Source organism: Pantherophis guttatus, chromosome 12, assembly GCF_059756535.1.
Source record: "Pantherophis guttatus breed Tessera chromosome 12, ASM5975653v1, whole genome shotgun sequence".
NCBI classification, from domain to species: Eukaryota; Metazoa; Chordata; class Lepidosauria; order Squamata; family Colubridae; genus Pantherophis; species Pantherophis guttatus.
In genome coordinates, this window is record NC_142074.1 from 22,549,093 (window position 1) to 22,575,130 (window position 26,038).

Sequence of the window (26,038 nt, forward strand, 5' to 3'; positions counted from 1 at the left end):
TGTGAGAAACAGGCGTAAGTCACTTTTCTTAGTCCTGTGGTTGCTTTGAATGGTCGGTCAATGAACCGTCGTTAAGTCGAGGACTACCTACAACCCAGCCGATTCTGTCTCTCTGTTGTGAAAGGGAGCAGGAAGTTCGGAAAAGGTGCAAAATAACCAGTCTTCAATAATCCAGGCATTCGAAGATTCCTTGGGCAAGCAGCAGCTTCGTCTCTCAAGTGACAAATCCAGCTCGTTGCTTTTTAAAACATCTTTATTCAAAATATACAACTGCTATAGGAATAATAATAATAATAAAAAAACATATCCATTTCAAAGTGCATCGAGGTCATCGGAACAGTCCCCCTAAATTCAGTGTTGGCTGTGCCTTGCTTTCCCCTTCTCCGAGAAACCCACCTACCCACCACGAATGAAGTACCACGGAAAGCGGATAAGTTTTCCCTTCCCAGACGTGAAGCCAACTGGATATGATTTGTCACTTTCGGAGGAGGCGATGCTGGAATACGGCGCCTCCCCAATGGCTTGCCCGAGCCGACGGAATTCCTGCTTTCGCTGCAAAGTTTTAACAGGAAGTTTAAAAAGAGTTTGGCTATCGATTCAAAACGCTCAACGTTTTTAAAAGAACGACAAAGAAAGAAACGAGCAAGCATCACTCCACAGCGCGATACTGCAAGGAAATACTTTTTGGCTTTACTGTAACAGACACCGAGGAGACCTCCACCCCCCCGCCTCAGCCCTCCACCCCAAATAACCACCGGAGGGAGGGAGGAAGGGTTTCCGGCAGCAGGTAACGTGTCTGTAGTAAACCTCGCGGCCTCGCTGGTCGGTCAGACGGAAGTGTGGACTGGGGTGACGGCGGGAGGAGACCCTCGCTCGGAGGAAGACGAGATGGAGCGCTTCGCAGCTTCCCGCTGCAGTTCTTCCACCCTCTTTTGAAGCTCGGTTCGGATGGCGAGGAGTTCCTTCAGGTTCTGGTGAATTGGGATCTGTTGGGACGGAAGACAGGTTTGGGTTGGCTTTGAAAGAGCCCAGGGTCAAGATTGGAACCGTCTCCCAAGTGTTCATCATTCAGCAGTGTGCGGCGGCAGCCAAAAAAGCCAACGCAATCCTAAACTGCATTAACAGAGGGATACAATTAAGATCAAGGGAGGTACTAATACCACTCTATAAAGCCTTAGTAAGACCACACCTAGAGTACTGCATCCAGTTTTGGTCACCACACTATAAAAAAGATGTGGAGACTCTGGAAAGAGTGCAGAGAAGAGCAACCAGGATGATTAGGGGACTGGAGGCTAAAACATATGAAGAACGGTTGCAGGAACTGGGCATGGCTAGTCTAGTGAAGAGAAGGACCAGGGGAGACATGATAGCAGTCTTATTTATTTATTTTATTTTATTTTATTTTCATTTGATTTATATGCCGCCCTTCTCCGGAGACTCAGGGCGGCTTACAATGCATTAAGCAATAGCCTTCATCCTTTTGTATATTTATACAAAGTCATCTTATTGCCCCCATAATCTGGGTCCTCAATTTACCTACCTTAGAAAGGATGGAAGGTTGAGTCAACCTTGAGCCTGGTGAGATTCGAACCTGCAGTAATTGCAGGCAGCTGGTCTTAATTAACAGAGTGCTTTAGACCACTGTACTACCAAGGCTCTTATTTATTGGTTCGATTTATATGCTGCCCTTTTCCGGAGACTCAGGGCGGTTTACAATGCGTTAAGCAATAGCCTTCATACTTTTGTACGAAGGGCGGCATATATAAATCGAACCAATAAATTAATCAACAAATAAATTAAGTTATTATTTTAAAGTGTTAGAAGAAACACAGAAATATCTTTGCTGATTTGGAAGGGGGAGGGGTGGGAAATCACAAAGGAAGGGAAGGTTAAACCTCCCCAGCTTGCAAAGATAAAAAAAATTACCTTGCAGGCGGCTTGATAGATGATGAATTCAAGGTGACAGAGGTTTGGCCTTCAGGGACGGATAAGCCCTTCCTACCTGCTACATGGAGGTGTGGTTGGCAATTGTGGAGTTGCAGACTCAAGACCTCTGAAGGGCACCTGATCGCAGTCGTATTTTTTTAAGAAGGTGCTCGTTCACGGAAGTTTGAACACTGGAAAGACAGCTGTTCGCTTTCTGTGTCATAATTTTGCTACTGCCAATGCATGCGTGCGTTGGAAAGGCAGGTGTGAGTGTGTATATGTGTGTGTAGTTATTGCCATTGATGATACAGTGGGCTGAGCAGCTGCATTCACATGCTACATTTAACTGAGTGGCTGAATTTGCCCGCTTTCCTGGGATTGTACAATACGCTGTGGCATAAATTAATTGAAGGGGTGAGGTTGGTGAAACACACTCGGTCTCTCACACATACTTACGGAAACACACACCGACCCAAAAGCCACTCAAATTAAGCCCGTTGTGGAAATGCTGCTGCTAGGAATCAGCCTTGGTTAGACAGGTAGGGATAAAAATGTGCGAATTACGACGTTTGTTTTTAAAGAATGCTTCTCATCTACCGAAAAGAGAGAGAGAGAGAGAGAGAGAGAGAGAGAGAGAGAGAGAGAGAGGAAGGTTTGGTTCCGAATTGGGCTGGTAAGCCGCAGCGGATTTCATCTCGGGATTTATTAGCTGCTTAATTAAGAAGGCTTCTATTACTCCCCCAGCACAGCTAATTATAACAATCTAACCTGTAGATTACAAATAGGCGGGGCTGCGCCCAGGATGTAAAATCGTGCGACGGTTCTGCTAACGAATGCAAGCTTCCAACTGCCACCTTTTCGCGGGGATTTTTTTTCCTCTCTCCAACACATCTGGGGGAAGAGGGCATTGTGTGGTGCGGGGGGGGGGGATAATAACGACGAGGTTCACCCCCACGAGAAGCGCGAAAGGCCGTATAAACCACCACGCACTTCAGGCATGGCTTGTTCTAAACTGCACGGAAACCGAAGTCTTTTAACGCAGGCGCCTGCGTCCCTCTGCCAGCTCAAGGACACCCATTCAAAGGGGAAATTGTTCTGCAGCGAGTGTGTGTCGCTTCGGTAGGGCCTTAAATCTTTCTTTCTTTCTTCCCCCCCCCCCCTTTTCTTCCTCCCCTAGGAAAAATAGCATCTGTCGGACGAAAATGACTATTTTAACCCCGCTGCTTGATTCTATAAAAATGATGCCACCCGCTTGGTAGCTGCTAGAAGAATGCAATGGAATGGCGTTAGTAACAACTGAGCACCCCAACAATCACACATCTCCCCGAGGCAGAAAAACACAATGGGTGTGTTTTTGCCGTCTTTGGAGCGGGGTGTGTGTGTGTGCGTGGGGGGGCTGATTGACTGTGGCGATTCCCCTCTTCGGCCTAGGTCAGGGGTGTCAAACTCGATTTCATCTATTATGGCCCGCTGGTGGCCAGCAGAGCTGGAAGCAGAGTTGGACACTCAGGAGGTTTGGGAGGAACCTGGGCCACTCCTGGAGGCTGGGGAAGCTGCTGGATTTCACCCCTGGCCAGGGGTCTCCAAGGTCCTTTCTAAAGACTATAATTCGACTGGATTCTGGGTGCACCAGATTTGAAAGCTGCTGTTCGCTCTGAGCGGCTTTTAACTTCTCAGCGAACCTCCCATTTCCACAGCCAATCTGAAGAACCGTTGTTGTTTTTTTAAAAATCAGGAACCTTCAAAAAAATACTCCAGAGAAATGTAGACAGGGCACAAGTGAGATAAAACTGTACAAAGGTTACAAGCTCACGAGGCTGAGAAAGAACTTAAGAGGCGCCCAAGGACTCACTGTGACAATGCAAGGAGGGGGGAAAAAAAATCTCAATTCAACATGACTGAAAATAAGAAAAAAAAAACAAACATTTTGTTTCTGGCTCTTTGGCTTTGAAACGGAGATGAGCACCGCCCCCTAGAGTCGGGAACGACTAGCACATTTGTGCGAGGGGAACCTTTACCTTTATTTTTGTATTTTATAATACCGTATAACTTAATTAAAAAAGGCATCAATAAAAGAAACCTCTTCTCAGTTTAACCTCAAAGTATTCAAGGAGAAAACTGAGACGGAGCCTCAGTTTCTAGGATGAGTGTTTTAAAATACGTGATACCCCCAGGTGTGAATCCCTCGGATCTATTTGCGGCAAGACCGCAAATTCCTTCTTGGTTTGCTTTGGAAGGAACAAGCAGATCACCTCGACTCGGCCTGCCGAGATTCCGTCTGAGATCTATCCTTGTTTATTTCGGGAACGATCACAGATGGCTTTAATATCTGCCTGAATAATTGATAATGAAATGTGGATTACAGTATCTATTTATACTTTAGCACCAAGCTTTTATATCTGGGTGAGTGGGGGACGCTTAGAACAGTTTGCTGATTTATCTATTGTTATTTTATTTTATTTATTTAGTTTTGTCAAATGTGTATAAGATAACAGATATAAGTATAAGCATGAATTGAATACATAAAATAGATACAAATAGAGGAAACATTAGGACATGGACAGAAGGCACGCTGGTGCGCTTATGCACGCCCCTTACAGACCTTTTAGGAATGGGGTGAGGTCTACAGTAGACAGTCTAAGGTTAAAGTTTTGGGGGTTTGGGGATGAAACCACAGAGTCAGGTAGTGCATTCCAGACACTGACCACTCTGTTGCTGAAGTCGTATTTTCTGCAATCGAGTTTGGAGCGGTTTACCTTGAGTTTGTATCTATTGTGTGCTCGTGTATTGTTGCGGTTGAAGCTGAATTAGTCATTGACAGGTAGGACGTTGTAGCAGATAATTTTGTGTACTACGCTTAGGTCGGACCGAAGGCGGCGTAGTTCTAAGTTGTCTAAGCCTAAAACTTCAACCCTGGTGGTTTAGGTGTTCTGTTACGAGCAGAGGAGTGGAGGACTCTTCTCGTGAAATATCTCTGGACGTGCTCAATTGTATTAATGTCCGATATACAGTGCGGATTCCAGGCAGACGAAATGTATTCGAGAACTGGTCTAGCAAAGGTTTTGTATGCCCTAGTTTGCACTACAATATTACCGTAGAAGAAGCTTCGCAAGATTAGGTTAACAACACTTAATGCCTTTTTAGCAATGCTGTTACAGTGGACTCTGGCACTTAGATCATTAGAGATGAGTACTCCAAGGTCCTTGACAGAGTGAGGGTCTTCTACGAGGTCATATCCACCCAGCTTGTATTTGTTCTGATTTTTTTTGCCAATGTGTAAGACAGAGCATTTGTTGGTTGAGATTTGGAGTTGCCAATTGTTTGACCATTCTGACACATAGTCAAGGAGCATATGCACCAAGACAAATTCCTTGTGTGTCCAATCATACTTGGCCAATAGAAAAATTCTGTTCTATTCTGTTCTGTTCTTTGTAGGGCAGTAGCCTTGTCGGAGGTGTTGAATTATCTATTGTTATTTAAAATGTAAAACTACATTTGAATCTGTTCTTCCTTACCAAAAGCTTTTTCCACTCAAGGCTGCATTCCCAGCAGGCTCGATAAAACATTTCCTTCCCGAATTGTGGTTTCGTCAAAACAATCTGTAGCAGTTGCTTTTTTTTTTTGGCCAAAATTCCACACCAGAGTGGCATATTCATTAGCTGGCAGCCGACTTGTAATAATGGCTGATCAGAACGTCTCTCGTCTAATCACAGCATACGTTGCCTGCAATTTCACTTTTTACATATTTTTTTTTTTTTTTAAGCAAGCTGATTTCCAAACACATCCCATCCTGAGAAGGTGAAAACGATTCATTCTCGGGACACGTTAAGGGATTCGGGAGAAAGGTTGAGACGCTATTTATTAGCTACTATTTTAACAAAGAAACCCAGAGTCAGCACAAATGGATAATCCGAGCAGGCAACCAAATGAATTTACTAATAGGTCCTAGGAGGCAATTAGTAATTATGAGTCTTCTGCACCCCAAAATGTCTTTCTCGTGTGGCCATGCAAAATCGAAAGGTAAGAGACAGAATGCAAAGTGCTTACGGTTCAGTTCTTGGAACTGGGCTACTTGAAAAAGCTTCTTAAGGGGAAAGGGAATTCTTTAAGTATCTAGCCATTTTAGATTAGATTAGATTAAACAGAGTTGGAAGGGACCTTGTAGGTCATCTAGTCCAACCCCCCGCCCAAGCAGGAGACCTTACACCATTTCTGACCGATGGCAGTCCAGTTTCTTCTTGAAAGCCTCCAGGGATGAAGCTCCCACCACTTCCGAAGGCAACTTCTGTTCCATGGGTTGACTGTTCTCACGGTCAGAAAATTCCTCTTTATTTCTAGGTTGAATCTCTCCCTGATCAGTTTCCATCCATTATTCTTTGTCTGGCCTTCAGGTGCCTTGGAAAATAGCTTGACCCCCTTCCTCCTCTCTGTGGCAGCCCCTTATATATATATATTGCTTTAATTTATATGCTGCCCTTCTCCGGAGACTCAGGGCGGCTTACAATGCGTTAAGCAATAGCCTTCATACTTTTGTATATTTATACAAAGTCAGCTTATTGCCCCCACAATCTGGGTCCTCATTTTACCTACCTTTGAAAGGATGGAAGGCTGAGTCAACCTTGAGCCTGTTGAGATTTGAACTTGCAGTAATTGCAAGCAGCAGATGTTAATAACAGTGCTTTAATCCACTGTGCTACCAAGGCTCTATTGGAAGATGCTATCCTGTCTCCCCTGATCCTTCTCTTCACTAGACTAGCCAGGCCCAGTTCCTGCAACTGTTCTTCGTATGTTTTCGTCTCCAGTCCCCTAATCATCCTGGTTGCTCTTCCCTGCGCTCTTTCTAGAGTCTCAACATCTTTTTTCATAGTGCGGCGACCAAAACTGGATGCAGGATTCTAGGTGTGGTTTTACTAAGGCTTTATAGAGTGGTATTAGTACTTCCCTTGATCTTGATTGTATCTCTCTGTTAATGCAATTTAGGATTGTGTTGGCTTTTTTGGCTGCTGCCACACACTGCTGACTCATATTTAACTGGTTGTCCACTAAGACTACAAGATCCCTCTCCCAGTCACTGCTATTAAGCCTGGTTTCACCCAGTTTATATGTGTCCTTTTGGATTTTCTTGCCTAAGTGTAAGACTTTCCTTTTCTCTATGTTGAATTTCATTTTGTTGGATAGGGCCCAGTGTTCAAGTCTTGTCAAGATCTATCTGGATCTTGAGCCTATCGTCTAGGGGTGTTGGCTATTCCTGCCAGCGTAGTATCAACTGCAAATTTGGTAAATTCCCATTCTATTCCCTCATCTGAGCTGTTTAGGAAGATATTGAAGAGTACTGGGCCTAAAACGGAAGCTTACTTCCCTCCGTTTTAAGAATGTGGGGTGGATCCTAACTTTTAACTAAGAGTTGTGCCTTCGATCTGCAGTTTTTAGTAACAATGATACAGGGACTATATCCTGAACTGTCTCCGCATGAAAGGGAGAGAATGAAAGTCCAGCAGATCTAATCTCCTGTCAATCACACCCTTGGATTACTTGTATGTAGTCAAAGCTCTAAGGCAGTGTTTCTCAACCTTGGAAGCTTGAAGATGGGTGGACTTCAACTCCCAGAAACCCCCAGCCAGCAGTGCTGGCTGGGGGATTCTGGGAGTTGAAGTCCACCCATCTTCAAGCTACCAAGGTTGAGAAACACTGCTCTAAGGTTTCCGGTTCAGGATTACATCAGTGGTGGGTTTCAATTTTTTTTTTACTACAGGTTCTGTGGGCGTGGCTTGGTGGGCGTGGCATCACTTGGTGGGCGTGGCAGGGGAAGGTTACTGCAAAATCCCCATTTCCTCCCGATCAGCTGGGACTCGGGAGACAGAGAATAGATGAGGGTGGTGCCAACCAGAGGTAGTATTTACCGGTTCTTTGAACTACTCAAAATTTCCGCTACCGGTTCGCTGGAACTGGTCAGAACCTGCTGAAACCCACCTCTGGATTACATGCTTCTGTCACTTGTTTTTGCAATTTTGATTTGCACGGGAAGCTTACCTGGGGTCTCATTCGGGGGTTCCAACGTACGTAGTAGTTGACCCACAATTCCAAATGACTTAAGCTGCCTACTGGATAGAGGACGTGGTTCTTGTAGTTGACGTAGAAAGGGTTGCTGAATTCGTCCACCTGGCTATTGATGTAGGACCACAAAGAGACGGTTTTGGCGTTTATCTCCTGAGGAAAACGGACAAGGTTATGAAAAGGGTATGCTTGCGAGAAAAAAAACGATGCTGCGTTATAACCCTTCAGATGGTTTGGTGAGCTCCTGGAAGAGAAGCAGGTACCAGATAGGTTGTCGGGCCTAGCCCGAGAACGTCGTAAAACAATCCAGTCAGTTTAGTTCATTATTTGCAAATGCTCTATAGACAGAATCTTGCCAGACTAAATTTATAATATTCGTAACAGAAATACCAAAGAGAGATTCTAGGGCAGTGATGGCTAACCTTTTTGCCATCGCGTGCCAAAGTGGGGGGAATGTGGGGTGGTCGAGTGCACATGTGCTCATACCCATAATTCAATGCCCACCCCCGTGCCCACCCCTCCGCGCATGCGCTCCCCGCCATGCTTCCCCCGCTTTTGGCATGCGACGGCAAAAAGGTTACTGGTGGGCCCGGAAAGCCTGTTTTTCGCCCTCAGGCTACAGAGGCTTTCTTGGAGCCTGGGGAGGGCAAAAACAGCCTTCCCCACCACCCCTGGAGGCCCTCAGGAGGCCGGAAATGGCCCGTTTCCCAACTTCCGGTGGGCCTGGACGGCCCAAAAATCAGCTGGTTGGCGTGCCCATGCGTGCTGGAGCTGAGCTAGAACAACGCTCATGTGCCCACAGATATGGCTCCACGTGCCACCTCTGTGCCATAGGTTCGCCATCCCGATTCTAGGGAGTGGCTGTCCTAAATCTTACCTTCCTAAATCTCCCCTAATTTCCTCTTCCCGTGATCCAGCTTGTAGGAGAAGAACAGGCAGAGGGCAGAGTTAAGTGCATCATTAGTTCAGAATCCTGGCGTTGCCACAAGAGACTCAAGAGTCCAGCCCCCACTTCCTCTTGAATTCTGTTGGCCCGTATCCAACGCCAATTTACTACTGATCATGAGTTGGCCAGATTCTTGTGTAGAGCTAGTCCTTGACTTACAACTCTTTGATTAATGACTGTTTGAAGTCACGACAGCACTGAAAACGGGGATTTATGACCATTTCTCACACTTATGACCGTATGCACTTTTTGGGAAAAGTGTATTTTCTAGAACTAGCTAACACCACCACTTTTTTTTTCGGAATAGTACCATAAAATTAAATATCAATGGAAAGGTAATTTAATCAAGAATGTAATGCAATAACTTTTATGAAGGATTTGCTATTAGAATAGCAGTGACAGTATAAAGAAGAAAAGTGAAACACATAGAAAAAACAAGATATACAAAAATGATCACCATAGAAAAAATGAGATATACGAAAATTATCACCATGGTCAAAGGGGTGAAATCCAAATTTTTTCCCTACTGGTTCTGTTGGTGTGGCTTGGTAGGCGTGGCAGGGGAAGGATATTGCAAAATCTCCATTCCCACCCCATTCTGGGACCAGCCAGAAGTGGTATTTGCCGGTTCTCTGAACTACTCAAAATTTCCGCTACCAGTTCTCTAGAACCTGTTAGAACCTGCTGGAGTTCACCTCTGACATGTCAGTTAATACTTAGTTGGGTAATCTTTAGCAGGAATGACGGCCTTACAATGTCTTCCCATGGAGTGAACTAAGTCTTTTAGTTCTGCAGCTGTTATCATGTGAAACCAAGATTGAAGGATGGCTTCTATTAACTGGATTTTATTGCTGGGTCGCTTCTGACTAACACATTTCTTTAGTCTGCTCCATAGATTTTCAATTGGGTGAAGGTCTGGGCTATTCCCAGGCTATTCCAGCAGTGGAATAGGATTATCTTGAAACTCCATAATAAAGTGGTGTTATTAGCCATCAAACCTCAAAAATACCCTTTTCCCAAAAGGTTTCCACAATTTTGGCCACTACTGTAAATAACGAGCTTGGGGTAGCCATGATACACTTATCACGATGAGTGATGCCCATTTGAGGGCAGGGAGGAGGGAAATAAGATAAAGATCGAAACAATGAAATTGTCTTGAATGTCAGCGAATTCTACAGCATAGAATCAATGAAGTGGTACTGTAGGGGAAAATACAAAACAAAACCCAAACAGGTATAATCCTTATCCCTACCTAAGATATTGTGGGTTGTAATTAAACGGCTACGCTTAACGGGGGTCATTAAAATTCTACGTCGAGCCCCATCTTCCCTCTACGGCCATTATTAAATCAAGGTTTCAGAACTGGAATCCGTTATCGGATTCCTCCCGCAATTTTCTATTCCTCCGGTGCTATAAAGCATCTGTTTCCACTACAGTCGTCTCTTAAATGGCATTTTCTTTTTCTTTTTTTTTTTCCTTTCTTCTTTCCTCTTGTTTTTTTTTTCTCCCCTGAAAGAGGGAGCTGCATTAGATTATCCATTCATGAGAGGCTGATAGGCAGGCTGTTCTGGGGAGGAGGTGTAAGTCAGCTCCATCTTGTGGTGCAGCTACGCAATTTGGCCGTGGTTCCTTCGAACACGACAACGGAGGTGTTTTAAAGGACACCGCCTCCTCTCCAAAATTTGAGGGAAATCCTACCTAGCCGGAGCTTTCGGATGGCTTTGATCCCACACGAAGTCAAGGGGGACTCAGAATGTAAAAGTAAACCTTAAATTTTTTACTCAGTTTGCAATTCCGAGTCCTGAAAACTGAGGATTCTTACAGTCGGCGCCGTAAGGAACATTTACGACCCAAAATGTCGTTAGATGTCTAACCCGCCAGGAGAAACATCAAACTCCAAACACTTCAGTGTCGGATTATGCCCTTAAGCTGGTCATTTCAGATAGAAATGTTAATTGCTCTTAAGGGCGGGAATTGCGTTCACATCAAAGACACATCAGGGCTGGGTTTTGTGGCATTCGGCACCGCTTCGCGCTTCAAGTGAGAGATTGCACATTGAAATCTTTTCAAGTTCTACAGGAGGAGTGTTCCAGGGGTGGGTTCTAATTTTTTTTTTTACTACCGGTTCTGTGGGCATGGCTTATTTTGTGGGCGTGGCTTGATGGTCATGTGACAATTCTTTAGGATTTAGCAGAGGTACTGGTCTACCAGGCTTTTAACTGCTTGCAGAGCTGTACCGGTCTACCCATTTGTTCTTGGAGGCACCGGTCTACTCATTTGTTTTTGGAGGCACCGGTCTACTCATTTGTTTTTGGAGGCACCGGTCTACTCATTTGTTTTTGGAGGCACCGGTCTACTCATTTGTTTTTGGAGGCACCGGTCTACTCATTTGTTTTTGGAGGCACCGGTCTACTCATTTGTTTTTGGAGGCACCGGTCTACCCATTAGTTTTTGGAGGCACCGGTCTACTCATTTGTTTTTGGAGGCACTGGTCTACCACATTGCCTTTTAACACTGATCAGCTGTAGGGCGGCCCTTTGAAGCCCTGTGGCAAGAGTTTAAACAGTTTTCTTCCTTCTAGTCAATCAGCTGGGACTCGGGAGGCAGTGAATAGTTTGGGTGCGGGGCCAAATAAAAGGTAAGAATAACGGTTGGGGAGGCGGGCGGAAGGGCCCAGCTCCTGGACAAAGAGAACCGGTTCTGTGACGTCATATTGTCACCGCTACCAGCTCGGCCGAACCGGGAGGAACCCACCACTGGAGTGTTCACATCCAGCCTTTTGAAGACCTGTGGACTTCAACTCCCAGAATTCCCCAGCCAGCATGGTCTCCAAGTGGCCAAGCTCGGATATCCCTGCTCTACAGCAAAAGGGGAAAAAAAAATAATTACCCCGAATATCTTTCTCGCCCTTTTATCAAATCATCATCATTTACACTGGCTATTTACCTCTTTTACTCGCCGATGTTCTGAGTTGTACAAAAAGGTGCCGAACAGACAGCTGTAAAGGTGATCCAAAATGTTGATCAAAAACAGCTCGTTGAATTCGAAGGCGGCTGGGAACTAAAGGGGGGAAGAGACATTATTTATTTTTTTCCCCATTAGTAAAAAGGCAACCCACTTTTTCATTTAAAGCAAAGGGATTTTTTGTGGACTGATAACGACACCTGCTCAACTAGGCTTAGCGTGGTTCAGTGACAGTAACAAGAGTTACTTGGAAGGGACCTGGGAGGTCATCTAGTCCAACCCCTTGCTTATGGTGGAGACCTATGCTATTTCTGAAGATAATGGCTGTCCAGTCTCTTCTTAAAAGCCTCCATCACTACGTAAAAAACCATGGCTACCAACCTGCCTTCCATGGAGGACCTGTATACTGCACGAGTCAAAAAGAGGGCTGTGAAAATATCTACAGACCCCTCGCATCCTGGACATAAATTGTTTCAACTCCTACCCTCAAAACGAGGCTATAGAGCACTGCACACCAGAACAACTAGACACAAGGACAGTTTTTTCCTGAATGCCATCACTCTGCTAAACAAATAATTCCCTCAACACTGTCAAACTATTTACTAAGCCTGCATTACTATTAATCTTCTCATTGTTCCCATCACCCATCTCCTCCCACTTATGACTGTATGACTATAACCTTGTTGCTGGTATCCTTAAGATTTATATTGACTGTTTCCCTATGACTATCATTAAGTGTTGTACCTTATGATTCTTGATGAATGCATCTTTTATGTACACCGAGAGCGTATGCACCAAGACAAATTCCTTATGTGCCCAAACACACTTCGCCAATAAAGAATTCTATTCTATTCTATTCTATTCTATTCTATTCTATTCTATTCTATTCTATTCCCATTCTATTCCATTCTATTCTATATTGATTGTTTCCTAGTATGATTCGATTGCTTATTTGTACCCTATGACTATCATTAAGTGTTGTACCTTATGATTCTTGACGAATATATTTTATTTTTTCTTTATGTACACCGAGAGCGTATGCACCAAGACAAGTTCCTTGTGTGTCCAATCACACTTGGCCAATAAAGAATTCAATTCAATTCAATTCAATTCAATTCAATTCAATTCTATTCTCTCAATGATGCAGGAAGGATGCACAGTGATGCAGCTGCCAGATCCCAGCCCTTGCAGATGTCCACGTTGGCCAATTAATCTAAGCAAGCTATGAAGGTTTACGACAATTCAAAGACGAGAATTCCACTGCTCGCTGTTTTGTGTATACGCTTGGCCTAGATATTCCTGGAAAAGGTTTTTATCTTTCTACCGATGACAGAAGAACTGTTTTGATTTTAAGTTGCTAAGCAAGCCAGGCAAATGATGTATCATCCATCTTAATTTAGAAAAGACTGAGGATCAGAAACAAATAAAAGTGATTTTTTTTTTCCTCCTAGCCCAAACACCCAGCGGAAAAATAACAGGGCTCCAAAATCTTCCTAAAGGCCAAGAGGTTAGGGACCGACCCTCTCTCAGGATCCAGTTAATGCTGGAGATGAGGTGGAGATGGGAAGGCAACCACAAGACATGCCCTTTTTCAAAGAAAGCCTCCTTCGTAACTCGGATATCTGAGCTCCTTACTGTAAAAACATAACTAAGAACACTTGACTAGTAATTCCAAGAATCGCTTCTGTTTAGGAATGAGCTTGAATTTAAGGACAGAGGTCAGAACTGTTGCACGAAGCTACCAGGAGCTGAAGTACTATCGCTTCTACAAACGATGTCCTCAAAAACCTTAAGAAAAGAAGCTTTGTTATTGATTTGTTCTGAATCGGCGAACTTCAAGGGTTTGCACACATTCATTAGATATTCTTTTGATATGTAAACTAACCACGGCACCACAGAGCTAGGAAATTTTCTACCGAGAGAAAAATGAGTTTATAAATTCAGGGACAAGTTTATCGGTCTCGTGTGAGCTCGTCATAAGCGGAAAAGAAAACAAAATCACTCTAGATTTTCTTCTCGAAAACCAGTTTAACTCGAGCCCTTTCTGTGTTAGCTTCCCAGAGTCTTTCGGAGCAGAAACATGTTAAATAAGTCAGAAAAATAAATGAATCAATATTTTGAAGTTCTCACCTGCTTCGTCATTTGCCAGACACAGTCTATGAACTGTAGGAAGAGAGGGGATCTGTCAGCATCTGCGTGATCGTCATCTCCGTGACCGACTCGCTGAAAAATAAAAAAGAATTTAGGAAGCTGGGGAATCCTGGGAGTTGAAGTCCACCCATCTGAACGTTGCCAAGGCTGAGAAACAACACACGTTAAGTCGCTGTGATTAGGAGCCTAGCCTGCAAATGATGGACAGTCAACATCCATGACTTTAGAACAATTCATTTTCCCAAGGGATCACGTGAGAAACTGAGATTGTTGTGGACGGCCGACCTTATAGGGCTGTGAAGGTGCATAGGCATCAAGGGTGAAATCCAGCAGGTTCTGACAGGTTCTGGAGAACCGGGTAATGGAAATTTTGAGTAGTTCGGGGAACCGGCAAATACCACCTCTGGCTGGCCCCAGAGTGGGGTTGGGAATGGAGATTTTGCAGTATCCTTCCCCTGGAGTGGGGTGGGAATGGAGATTTTGCAGTATCCTTCCCTTGGAGTGGGGAGGGAATGGAGATTTTGCAGTATCCTTTCCCCAGGACTGCGGAGGGAATGGAGATTTTGCAATATCCTTCCCCAAGGAGTGGGGAGGGAATGGGGATTTTGCAGTATCCTTCCCCTGGAGTGGGGTGGGAATGGAGATTTTGCAATATCCTTCCCCAAGGAGTGGGGAGGGAATGGGGATTTTGCAGTATCCTTCCCCTGCCACGCCCACCAAGCTACACCGTGCCCATCAAGTCACGCCCACAGAACCTGTAGTAAAAAAATTTGGATTTCATCACTGCCCAAAGGTGCTTTTTTTCCAAGAGGCAACTGGACTTTCTGGTTTTTCTTTGAAGATGTTTCACTTCTCGTCTGAGAAGCTTCTTCTGCTCACTCAGAGATGAAGCTTCTTCAGAGCTGAAGACGCTTCTTGGATGAGAAGCGAAACGTCTTCAAAAAACAGACAAACCGGGAAGTCCAGCTGCCTCTTGAAATAAAAAAAGAACCTTTGGGACAACCCAAGAGGAAGTTTGCTAAACCGAAAACTAGGATGGAGATCAGCCTCCTTTGCTGAACCGTTTTCCCTGGAGCTTTGGAGTGAACTGAAAAGTGCCCTTTTCAGTTTCCAGACTAAATCCTTGCGAGATTTCCTTTCCGTCTTGCGTGATGCTCACCAAGGCAAACCGATGTCCGAAACTCATCCATTCCTTCTCCAAGAGGACCTCGAAGCCTTTGATGGTCCGGTAGTAGCTGTCCAGCATGAGCATCGCCAAGGAAGTCAACTGAGACGTACGGTCCCAACCGTCGCTGCAATGAACCACCACCGAGGTTTTCCCTGACTCAATTTTGTCAGCAATTCTCACAGCTCCGGCCAGAAGCATCTTTTAGAAAAAAAAAAAAAAGAAGAAGAAGAAAAATCCAAGTTGAGATAGATTGAGATAGGAGCGGAGAGAAAGAAACTAACTTACAAATAAAGCCCTTGCTGAAATTCACTACATTAAATGGGATGCATATTAACCAATTGGAAGCAATCAGGCACAAAACAGCAAGAAAAAATAACAGAGTTGGAAGGGACCTTGGAGGTCTTCTAGTCCAACCCCCTGCTTAGGCAGGAAACCCTACACCACTTCAGACAAATGGTTGTCCAAAATCTTCTTAAAAACTTCCGGTGTTGGAGCATTCACAACTTCTGCAGGCAAGTTGTTCCACGGATTAATTGTTCTGATTGTCAGGAAATTTCTCCTTAGTTCTAAGTTGCTTTTCTCCTTGATTAGTTTCCACCCGTTGCTTCTTGTCCTACCCTCAGGGGCTTTGGAGAATAGCTTGACTCCCTCTTCAGAATGGCTGCATGGGGAATTCTGGGAGTTAAAGTCCACAGATATCAGTGACCAAGGTTATAATCTGGTATAGGGTGACCTCTGGAATGTTCAACCCTCTAAAACAGGAGTGTCCAACCTTGGGAACTTTTAAGACTTGTGGACTTCAACTCTGGGAGTTGAAGTCCACAAGTCTTAAAGTTCCCAAGGTGGGACCCCTCTGATCTAAAATAATTTTGTTGTTGTTGTTAGTTGCAAAGTCGTGTCCGATCCATTGGACAACGTTCCTCCAGGCCTTCCTGTCCTCTACCATCCTCTGGAGTCGATTTAAGCTCACTCCGACTGCTTCAGTGACTCCATCCAGCCACCTCATTCTCTGCCGTCCATTCTTCTTTTGCCCTCAATCGTTCCCAGGATTAGGCTCTTCTCCAGGGAGTCCTTCCTTCTCATTAGGTGGCCAAAGTATCTGAGTTTCATCTTCAGGATCTGGGCTTCTAAAGAGCAGCCAGGGTTGATCTCCTCTAGGACTGACCGGTTGGATCGCCTTGCAGTCCAAGGAACTCATAGGAGTCTTCTCCAGCACCAGAGTTCAAAGGCCTCCATTCTTTGGCGCTCAGCCTTCCTTATGGTCCAACTAAAATAATTACTTCGATATAAAATCTTTCCCAATGGGAGAGAGAAGACAGCCTAGAGAGAAGCATAATATAAGCACAACATGATCCCACATTTCGTCGATTACCCGTATATATTCCAGCCAGTGCGTACTCTCCACGTTGGAAAGCCACCGGGATTCATCGATGGTGGGGTAAACGATTTCTTTCAGTTTACGCAGCGATTCCCTCATCACGTGTATATTCGGGATTTCCAGGAAGATCAATTCCACGTTGGGATAGGCACTTTCGCTTTCGTACCCGCCGCCTTTAGTCTGAAATTACAATGGGTTTCCGTCAACCCTATGCATTATGTGGAGAAGCGGGTTTGGTCTAGTGGTTCAGGCACCAGCCTAGAGACCAGGAGGTGGTGAGTTCTAATCTCACGTCAGGCATGAAAACCGGGTGAGTGACTTTGGGCCAATCACCAGGAGATGGAGAGTTCTAGTCCCGCCTTAGGCATGAAACCTGGTTGGGAGACTGTGGGCCAATCACCAGGAGATGGAGAGTTCTAGTCCCGCCTTAGGCATGAAAGCCAACTGGGTAACTTTGGCCCAAACACCAGGAGATTGGGAGTTCTAGTCCCACTTTAGGCATGAAAGCCAGCTGAGTAACTTTGGCCCAATCACCAGGAGATTGGGAGTTCTAGTCCTGTTTTAGGCATGAAAGCCAGCTGGCCCAATCACCAGAAGATTGGGAGTTCTAGTCCTGTTTTAGGCACGAAAGCCAGCTGGGTAACTTTGGCCCAATCACCAGGAGATTGGGAGTTCTAGTCCCCCCTTCTGCATGAAAGTCAGCTGGATGACTCAAGCCAGTCCTGTCTCTTTCTCTCAGCCCAACCCACCTCGCAGGGGCAAATAATGTGGGGCAAATAGGAGGAGGCGGAAGGAATATTAAATATGTTGACTGCCTCAAGTTACTTATAAAAATAATAAAGGTGGGATAAAAATAAATAATAATAATAATGAGCGGTTGACAAGTTGACATTTCAATTGAAACCAAATTGCTTTTTTTTCCCGGCTTTGCCGAAGCTCCTTTAATCCTCCCCCTCCTCCTCTTGGGTGTCTCCCCTACCTTGTTGGTGTCAGCGACGCTGTTCTGCCTCGCGTCGAAGATGAAAAGCTTGTGAGACTGAGCGTTGGCGTCCATGATGGTCTGTAGGTACTTCTCGTCTTCTTTGCACTGTTTGTCGTTCGGCCCGATGAGAGGCTGGCTGCATCGGGTGAGCGTGGCCTGGCTCTCGGGGTGAATCCAGGATAACACCTAGATTAAGAGAGGGAGGTGGAGATGGAGAAGGGGAGCAGAGAGATAGAAACTAACTTACAAATAAAGCCCTTGCTGAAATTCACTACATTAAATGGGATGCATAAAGAAGATGCTATTGGAAGCAATCAGGTACAAAAGAGCAAGAACAGAATAACAGAGTTGGGAGGGACCTCAGAGGTCTTCTAGTCCAAACCCCCTGCTCAGGCAGGAAACCCTATACCACTTCAGACAAATGGCTATCCAACATCTTCTTAAAAACTTCTAGTGTTGGAGCATTCACAACTTCTAGAGGTAAGTTGTTCCACTGATTAATTGCTCTCACTGTCAGGAAACTCCTCCCGAGTTCTAAGTTGCTTCTCTCCTTGATTAGTTTCCATCTGTTGTTTCTTGTCCTACCCTCAGGTGCTTTGGAGAATAGCTTGACTCCCTCTTCTTTGGGGCAGCCCCTGAGATATTGGAAGACTGCCATCATGACGCCCCTGGTCCTTCATTTCATTAAACTAGGCCAGGGGTCTGCAACCTTAAATACTCAGGAAAGAGGCATTTGGACCCGTTTCCCACAGAAAAGAAAACACCGGGAGCCACAAAACCTGGGTGGGCGTGGCCAACTCAATGTCACTCATTTCCACCAGTCACATGACGCCCCCTAGCCGCGCCTACCTGGCCGGTCATTAGTACAGAGAACCAGTTGTTAAAAAACACCGGGAACCAAGAAGCTGGCAGTGTGGAAGCTTCCAGAGTTAATACGGCTTCCAAAGCTAACACAGAGTGGTTAGAATGCAATATTGCAGGCTAATTCTGCCCACGGCCAGGAGTTCGATCCTGACCGGCTTAAGGTTGACTCAGCCTTCCGTCCTTCCGAGGTCAGTAAAATGAGGACCCAGATTGTTGGGGGCAAGAGACTGACTCTGTAAACTGCTTAGAGAGGGCTGTAAAAGCACTATAAAGTGGTATATAAGTCTAAGTGCTATTGCTATCTTCCTTCCTTCCTTCCTTCCTTCCTTCCTTCCTTCCTTCCTTCCTTCCCATGTTAGAATGCAGTATTGCACATAACTCTGCCCACTGCCAAGAGTTCGATTCTGACCGGCTCAAGGTTGACTTAGCCTTCCATCCTTCTGAGGTTGGTAAAACGAGGACCCAGACTATTGGGGGCAAGAGGCTGACTCTGTAAACCGCTTAGAGAGGGCTGTAAAAGCACTATAAAGTGGTATATAAGTCTAAGTGCTATTGCTATTTTCCTTCCTTCCTTCCTTCCTTCCCATGTTAGAATGCAGTATTGCACATAACTCTGCCCACTGCCAAGAGTTCGATTCTGACCGGCTCAAGGTTGACTCAGCCTTCCATCCTTCTGAGGTTGGTAAAACGAGGACCCAGACTATTGGGGGCAATAGGTTGATTCTGTAAACCGCTTAGTGAAGGCTATAAAGCTCTGTGAAGTGGTATATAAGTCTGCTAAATGCTATTCTTTCTCCACTTTTAAAACCCAGCACATCCTCTTTCAATCCAGCTTTCCTTCCTATAGGATTCAGCCTATATCCTTGAGGAAAGATCTGGTTTATAATGAGGCAATTCGTGAAAACACGTCAGTTACGGTACAAGGGTGCGATGAAGTTTGACATCAACATTCCAATTTTGGATCTCAATCTTTACTTACTGGAACTCTTCCTTTTGCTCTAAACGCAGCCACCCGGGAGAGATCTTCGTCTTTGACGCTGGTTGGCACAACAAGAACGGCAGGATATGTGTCACAAAACTCATACATGCTGTTAATTTTGGATATTTTCCAGCTCTCGTTGGGTAAACCCTTGAAAACAAAACATTTTTATATACATCAAACTTGGATAATGACAGACCCACTGTAGGAAGCAAGGAAGCAATATTAACCTAATTGTGATAAATAATTTGGTAGAGATTTTTCCCCCCCTGGATTAAAATTACACAAATGCAATAATGTTTGGGAACACAGCATGCAGGCGGCTTAAAGTTTAAAATTCCTGGTGCGTATATTGAACAAGTAAGACACCTGTTATTTTCCCTATTCTTAACGTATCATGTTAATGTATTATATCCATTTAGCTCTACTGTATACTGTAAACAATGTTGAGTAATTTGGCAGAGAATTGGTATTCAAATATATACATTTATTAGGATTATTTTCCTATAGGCAGAGAGTCAATATTTTTTGCGCCTGTATGTATCATCCATATGTACTTTGTATTCAAACTAGAATATGTGTATGCGCCTTTTGTATTAAAAAGTTACACAAGATCGGAAACACGAACTTGAAAGGAGGGCAGGTTTTGAGATTGTACCAAAGGTTAAATATCTAGGAGTTCAGGTTGCAGAATCAAATATGAAATTGTTTCAAAATAATTATGAGGTGTTGTGGCGAGATGTACAGAAAGATATGGAGTCTTGGAAAAAACTGGGTGGAAACTAATCAAGGAGAGAAGCAACCTAGAACTAAGGAGAAATTTCCTGACAGTGAGAACAATTAATCAGTGGAACAACTTGCCTCCAGAAGTTGTAAATGCTCCAACACCGGAAGTTTTTAAGAAGATGTTGGATAACCATTTGTCTGAAGTGGTGTAGGGTTTCCTGCCTTAGCAGGGGGTTGGACTAGAAGACCTCCAAGGTCCCTTCCAACTCTTCTATTCTATTCTATTCTATTCTATTCTATTCTATTCTATTCTATTCTATTCTATTCTATTCTATTCTATTCTATTCTATTCTATTCTATTCTATTCTATTCCTAATTCTATTCTATTCTATTCTATTCTATTCAGGTGTGCGTGTGTACATACGTAGAATGCTCGATATTGGATGGTATTCCAACCCATGAAAATCAACCAGGCTCACCTGTCTTTTATACTCTGCCACCGGATCATAAACCTTCCAACCGTTAGTAGGAAATTTCTCTTTGTAAGTGAACGCAAAGAATGGCTGAATGCAATGAAAGAAAAGCCAAAGTTAGGGTCACTGAACTTCATTCTTGATCTCCACACAAAGATTTAGTTGCGAGAAGTAAGAATGAACCTACGTGTCAGCAAACGTAACTGCCCACTACTCATTTTTAATATTATAGGTAGTTCTCGACTTACAACAGTTCATTTAGTGACTATTCAAAGTTACCACTGAAAAAATGACCGTTTTCCAGACTTATGACCTTCGTAGCAGCCCCATGATCCAAATTGAGATGCTTGCAACTGGCTCAAACTTATGACAGTTGCCGTATCCCGGGGTCAAATGACTTCCTTTTGCGACCTTCTAACGAGCAAAGTCAACGGGGAAGCCAGATTCACTTAACAACCAGGTTACTGCCGTGATTCGACTGTGGCAAGAAAGGTCGTAAAATGGGGCAAAACTCGCTTAACAACGGTCTTGCTTAGCGACAGAAATTTGGGGTTCAATTGTGGTCGTTAAGTCGAGGTCATAACTGACATAACACCATCCCATTCAAGAGAGAAACCTTATTCTCTCTATATTCTCTCCATAGCTGTTATGTACAAAATTACCGTATTTTTGGACTTTAAGATGCACCCAAATTTAGAAGAGGAAAACAAAAGAAAAAAAAATTTTTGGTCTTCCTTTTTTCGGGCCAATTTTCCACCCATTTCTAGACTTTTTCCGGCCCGTTTTTGAGGCTTTTTCCGGCCTGTTTTGGGGGCTTTTCCAAGCCCGTTTTTGAGGCTTTTTCTGGCCTGTTTTGGGGCCTTTTTCCACCCCATTTTTGAGGCTTTTTCTGGACCGTTTTCAAGGCTTTTTTTGGCCTTTTTCATGGCTTTTTTCGGCCCATTTTTTTGGAAAAAATGGGCCGAAAAAAGCCTTAAAAACAGGTTGAAAAAAGCCATGAAAAAGGCCAAAAAAAGGCCCAAAAATGGGGCATGCGGAGGCCAAAAAACAGCCGGCAGGTGGGTGGGGCTTCGGCAATATTCAGTCTATAAGACGTACAGACATTTTCACCCTCTTTTGGGAGACAAAAAAGTGCATCTTATAGTCTGAAAAATACGGTAATCTTGTTGTCCTTGCATCCATGATAATATTTACATTTTGTGATGGTGAAAGAAAAAAAAAATCAACATATTTACATTCCTTTATTTTTCCTTGTGTGTTTTGCTAAGGGATAAGAACTTTGCGTTTAGGCTTACCAGCCCGTGAGAAAGCGGAAATGCTCGGGTAATCAGGTTCTGAAAAATCTCCAGTCTCTGTTCTTCCTGTTTATAAGCAAACCGCAAGTTTCTCATATCCTGTTGAAAGATATCTTTAGGTTTGACTGGTTATATATATATATATATATAAATTACAGCACTTTATAGAAATTTAAGCATTTGGCATTGGCGACTCTTGCTAGAGAAAATCATGTTTAATTTACAGTAGTGACCAAAATTGTGGAAACCTTTTGGGAAAAGTGTCTTTTCTAAAACTAGCTCATAACACCACTTTTTTGGGGAGTAGTACCATAAAATTAGATATCAATGGGAAGATAATTTAATCAAGAATGAAATGCAATAATTTTTATGAAGGATTTGCTATTAGAATTGCAGTTAAACTATAAAAAAGAAAAGTGAAACACATAGAAAAAACAAGATATACAAAAATGATCACCATAGAAAAAAGGAGATATACAAAAATGATCCCCACGTCAGTTAATGCTTAGTTGGGTAACCTTTAGCATGAATGATGGCCTTACAACATCTTGCCATGGAGTGAACCAAGTCTTTTAGTTCTGCAGCTGTTAACATGTGAAACCAAGATTGAAGGATTGCTTCTATTAACTGGGTTTTATTGCTGGTTAACAAGTTTCTTTAGTCAGCTCCCTAGATTTTCAACTGGGTGAAGGTCTGGGCTATTCCCAGGCCATTCCAGCAGTGGAATAAGATTATCTTGAAACTCCCCCCCAAAAGTGGTGTTATTAGCCATCAAACCTCAATAATACACTTTTTCCCAAAAAGGCTTCCACAATTTTGGCCACTACTGTATGCTTTGGGCACAGTAAAATTCCATCCTAAACTTTTGATTTCTAGGACAATAGTTGTGAGAAGCTTGGGAAAGTTGCTTCTCAAATGGATCACAACAAACAAATGATTGATAATTGATCGGACCATCCCAAAACAAGGAACAAACAGCATCTCCCCGACCAAACAGAACCTGCCTGGCCTTCTCTTCTAAGATGGAAAAAAGCAGCACATGAAGTTTCAATTTGGATTACTCAACAGAAGAGAGTGATTTGCAGCTCAGGACTGAACTGTGGGGGTTCTTTTTTGCTCTCTGAGCTTGGATGAACTTGGATTCTGGCAAACAGAACTCCTGTTTGTTGTACGGCTTCGCAGGATTCCTTCGTAATGGCCTTTTACCTTTTCTACAATGAAATGTCTTAGCAGAAGTTCATGGATCTTTCAGTGTTTGGCCAACTGGTTCTACTTTGGGGGAGAAGCCTGACGCGATAGCATTACTGTTGTACAGAAATCCAAAAGCAGCATTTTTGTCCCCAAGGTGCTTTTTTTCAGGAGGCAACTGCAGTTCCTTGTTTTTTTTTTTCTGTTGAAGATGTTTCGCTTCTAATCCGAGAAGCTTCTTCAGCTCTGACTTCTTGGATGAGAAACGAAACGTCTTCAAAAGAAGAAAAACAAAAAAGCCCAGTTGCCTCCTGAAAAAAAGCACCTTGACCTGGATGACGGAGAATCTCTACAGACTTTTAGCTACACAATTTGGGATGGAATGGATTTCTAGAGGAAAAAAAACTGCAGACTACAGGAACCAGGAGCACCACTCAGGTGACCCACAGATAAACCTCCAAGTGCTTCAATGACCCTCTAAAAGGATGCAAAAGACCAGCTGTCTGCATGGAATATAAATCCTTCCATTCCCCACCATCTAGTCAGAGCTGAAGAAGCCTCTTGGATGAGAAGTGAAACGTCTTCAAAAGAAAAATCAAGGAAGTCCAGTTGCCTCCTGAAAAAATGCACCTTTGGGACAACCATCACCTGGATGACGGAGAATCTCTACAGACATCCAATCCGTACCTTGCAAACAATCTCTATACCGCAAGAATTGTCTCCGTGGCTCTGCACGCCAATCTTTTCCACTCTACTTATTACTCCGAGGGGAACGTCAAGGACAAAATGTGGATCCTGAAATTCGAATGAAAAAAAAATAACATTTTTTAAAAATACACCCATGAGTAAATATTTATCACCTGGGACAAGAAAAGGCATGATGTGCAATACAGAACAAAGACTCACCCTCTCCACATTCTTGAAATACATTTTGTAATCGGTCACTGTCAACGTGCCACTGATGGCTCCGATGAATGGGCAGATATAGACCACATCTTTAGCTGAGAAAAAAGGTGACATTTTATTAGTGCTTACATCCCTTTATTGAAAAATCTTTCATGCAAGATATGATCTCTGCTTTCAAATCCCAATTTGAATACAGCGTTACGGGTGGAATAAAAGCCCTTTTGCACAGCAAGGTATAATAAAGGATTTAAAAAAAAAAAAATCTTTCACGGCCCTTCGTTTTACAGTTTCGTATTTTTACAATAGAAGAGTAAAATAAAGAAAGACCAAGCTATGTCAATTTTAGGAAATGCTAAAGGCACAGGGATCCCCATTTTAAAAAATTAAATGTTTTAAGCACAGATGACGTCTTAAATTTTAATTTTATACTATCTATCTATCTATCTATCTATCTATCTATCTATCTATCTATCTATCTATCTCTATCATCTATCTACCTATCATCCATTCTTATCTATCTATCTGTCTGTCTGTCTGTCTATCCATCCATCAATCATCTATCTATCTGTCTGTCTATCACCTGTCTACCTATCTACCTATCATCCAACCATCTATCCATCTATCTCTATGTCTGTCTGTCTGTCTATCTATCATCTATCTATCATCCATCTATCTATCCATCTATCATCCATCTATATCTATCTGTCTATCATCCATCTATCTACCTATCATCCATCTATCTATCTATCTATCTATCTATCTATCTATCTATCTATCTATCTATCTATCTATCTATCTATCTATCTATCCGTCCATCCCTCCATCTATCCATCCATCCATCCACACACACATATACACACATACACTCCCCTTCTCAGTCATTATATAATTCATCCAAAATGGACAAAGTGATATTACCATATAGTAGTATGTAGTACTATATATATATACTACATATCACACAGTAATATCACTTCCTAATGTATTATAGCAAGGATTGGGCTGTTCTACCGACATTATTGAGCAATTAATCTCCAGGGAAGGAAATCTTTAATACCTGTGGACTTCAACTCCCAGAATTCCCCAGCCAGCCATTTTGGGGAAATAGCAAAAAAGCATTACAACCAGTTCACTGTTATCCCAAAAGTGCTTTTCTAAAAGACAACTGGACTTTCTCAGGTTTTTCTTTCGAAAACGTTTCGCTTCTCATCCGAGAGGCTTCTTCAGTTGAGCTTCTTACATGAGAAGCAAAATGTTTTTGAGGGGGGAAAAAAAAAAACCAAATCCAAGAAACTCCAGTTGTCTTTTCGAAAAGCACCTCTGGGACAGCCATGACCTGGATGACTGAGAATCCCCACAGCTTTCCTTCTCTTTAATTTTTCAATGGACTTTTGAGAGAGGAAAAGAGACGTGGGTACCCACACGCTGTTCAGATCGCCAACATTTCATTTCCAAGTATTGGAACACTAAAAAAAAAACAAAACCCTACAACAAAGCAACGGGATGAAACTGCTGAGCAGTTAAGTATCTGCGGGATTATAACTCAGACATCCATCTCGCGGCTCGCTTAATTCTATGTTAATTCGTAATTAAAATTCTTTTCAGACGGAGCCGCCTTTTGTGCTCGGCGAGCCCCGCTTTGGGTTGAAGGGATTAAGGATTGCAAAGATGGAAATCTTGCAGCCGCGTTCTGGCAGATACTGAAACGACAAGGGAGATGGCTTGTCTTTGTGACGTCTAGCTGCCGAGGAGAAACGCCGCGGCCGTCTTCGTTTTAAGTGGTCTCACTTACCCAGGGGTGAAATGCTCCCGGTTCAGACCGGATCGCCCGATCCGGTAGCGATGGTGGCGGGTGGTTCGGAGAACCGGTAGCAAAAATCCCTGCGCCCCCTCACCATGCCCAGCTGAGCTGCACGATCATCAGAGACTTTCTTTTTTTAACTTTTAAAAGCATTTTTTCTACAACCTCTTCCGACGAAAAAATGCTTTTAAAAGTAAAAAAAAAAAAAAAAGCCTCTGATGATCGCGCGGCTCAGCT

General features: G+C 43.5%; 1 protein-coding gene across 5 annotated transcripts in view; it reads right to left on the reverse strand.

Annotated features, from left to right (window-relative positions):
- Positions 1 to 235: 235 nt before the first annotated feature.
- The window catches only part of MTMR1 (myotubularin related protein 1), a 36,021-nt gene continuing 10,218 nt past the window's right edge, over positions 236 to 26,038 (reverse strand). For all 5 annotated transcript variants that reach the window (XM_060683925.2, XM_060683922.2, XM_060683924.2 and 2 more), the window contains 12 exons: positions 24,001 to 24,095; positions 23,782 to 23,889; positions 21,907 to 22,005; positions 20,618 to 20,701; positions 19,413 to 19,562; positions 17,567 to 17,755; positions 16,582 to 16,767; positions 15,201 to 15,407; positions 14,021 to 14,113; positions 11,873 to 11,986; positions 7,957 to 8,133; positions 236 to 986 (listed from right to left, as the gene is read on the reverse strand). In XM_060683925.2, the coding sequence (XP_060539908.2) occupies positions 828 to 986; positions 7,957 to 8,133; positions 11,873 to 11,986; positions 14,021 to 14,113; positions 15,201 to 15,407; positions 16,582 to 16,767; positions 17,567 to 17,755; positions 19,413 to 19,562; positions 20,618 to 20,701; positions 21,907 to 22,005; positions 23,782 to 23,889; positions 24,001 to 24,095 (1,661 nt within the window). In that variant the 3' untranslated portion in view covers positions 236 to 827. The remainder of the gene's footprint in view (positions 987 to 7,956; positions 8,134 to 11,872; positions 11,987 to 14,020; positions 14,114 to 15,200; positions 15,408 to 16,581; positions 16,768 to 17,566; positions 17,756 to 19,412; positions 19,563 to 20,617; positions 20,702 to 21,906; positions 22,006 to 23,781; positions 23,890 to 24,000; positions 24,096 to 26,038) is intronic.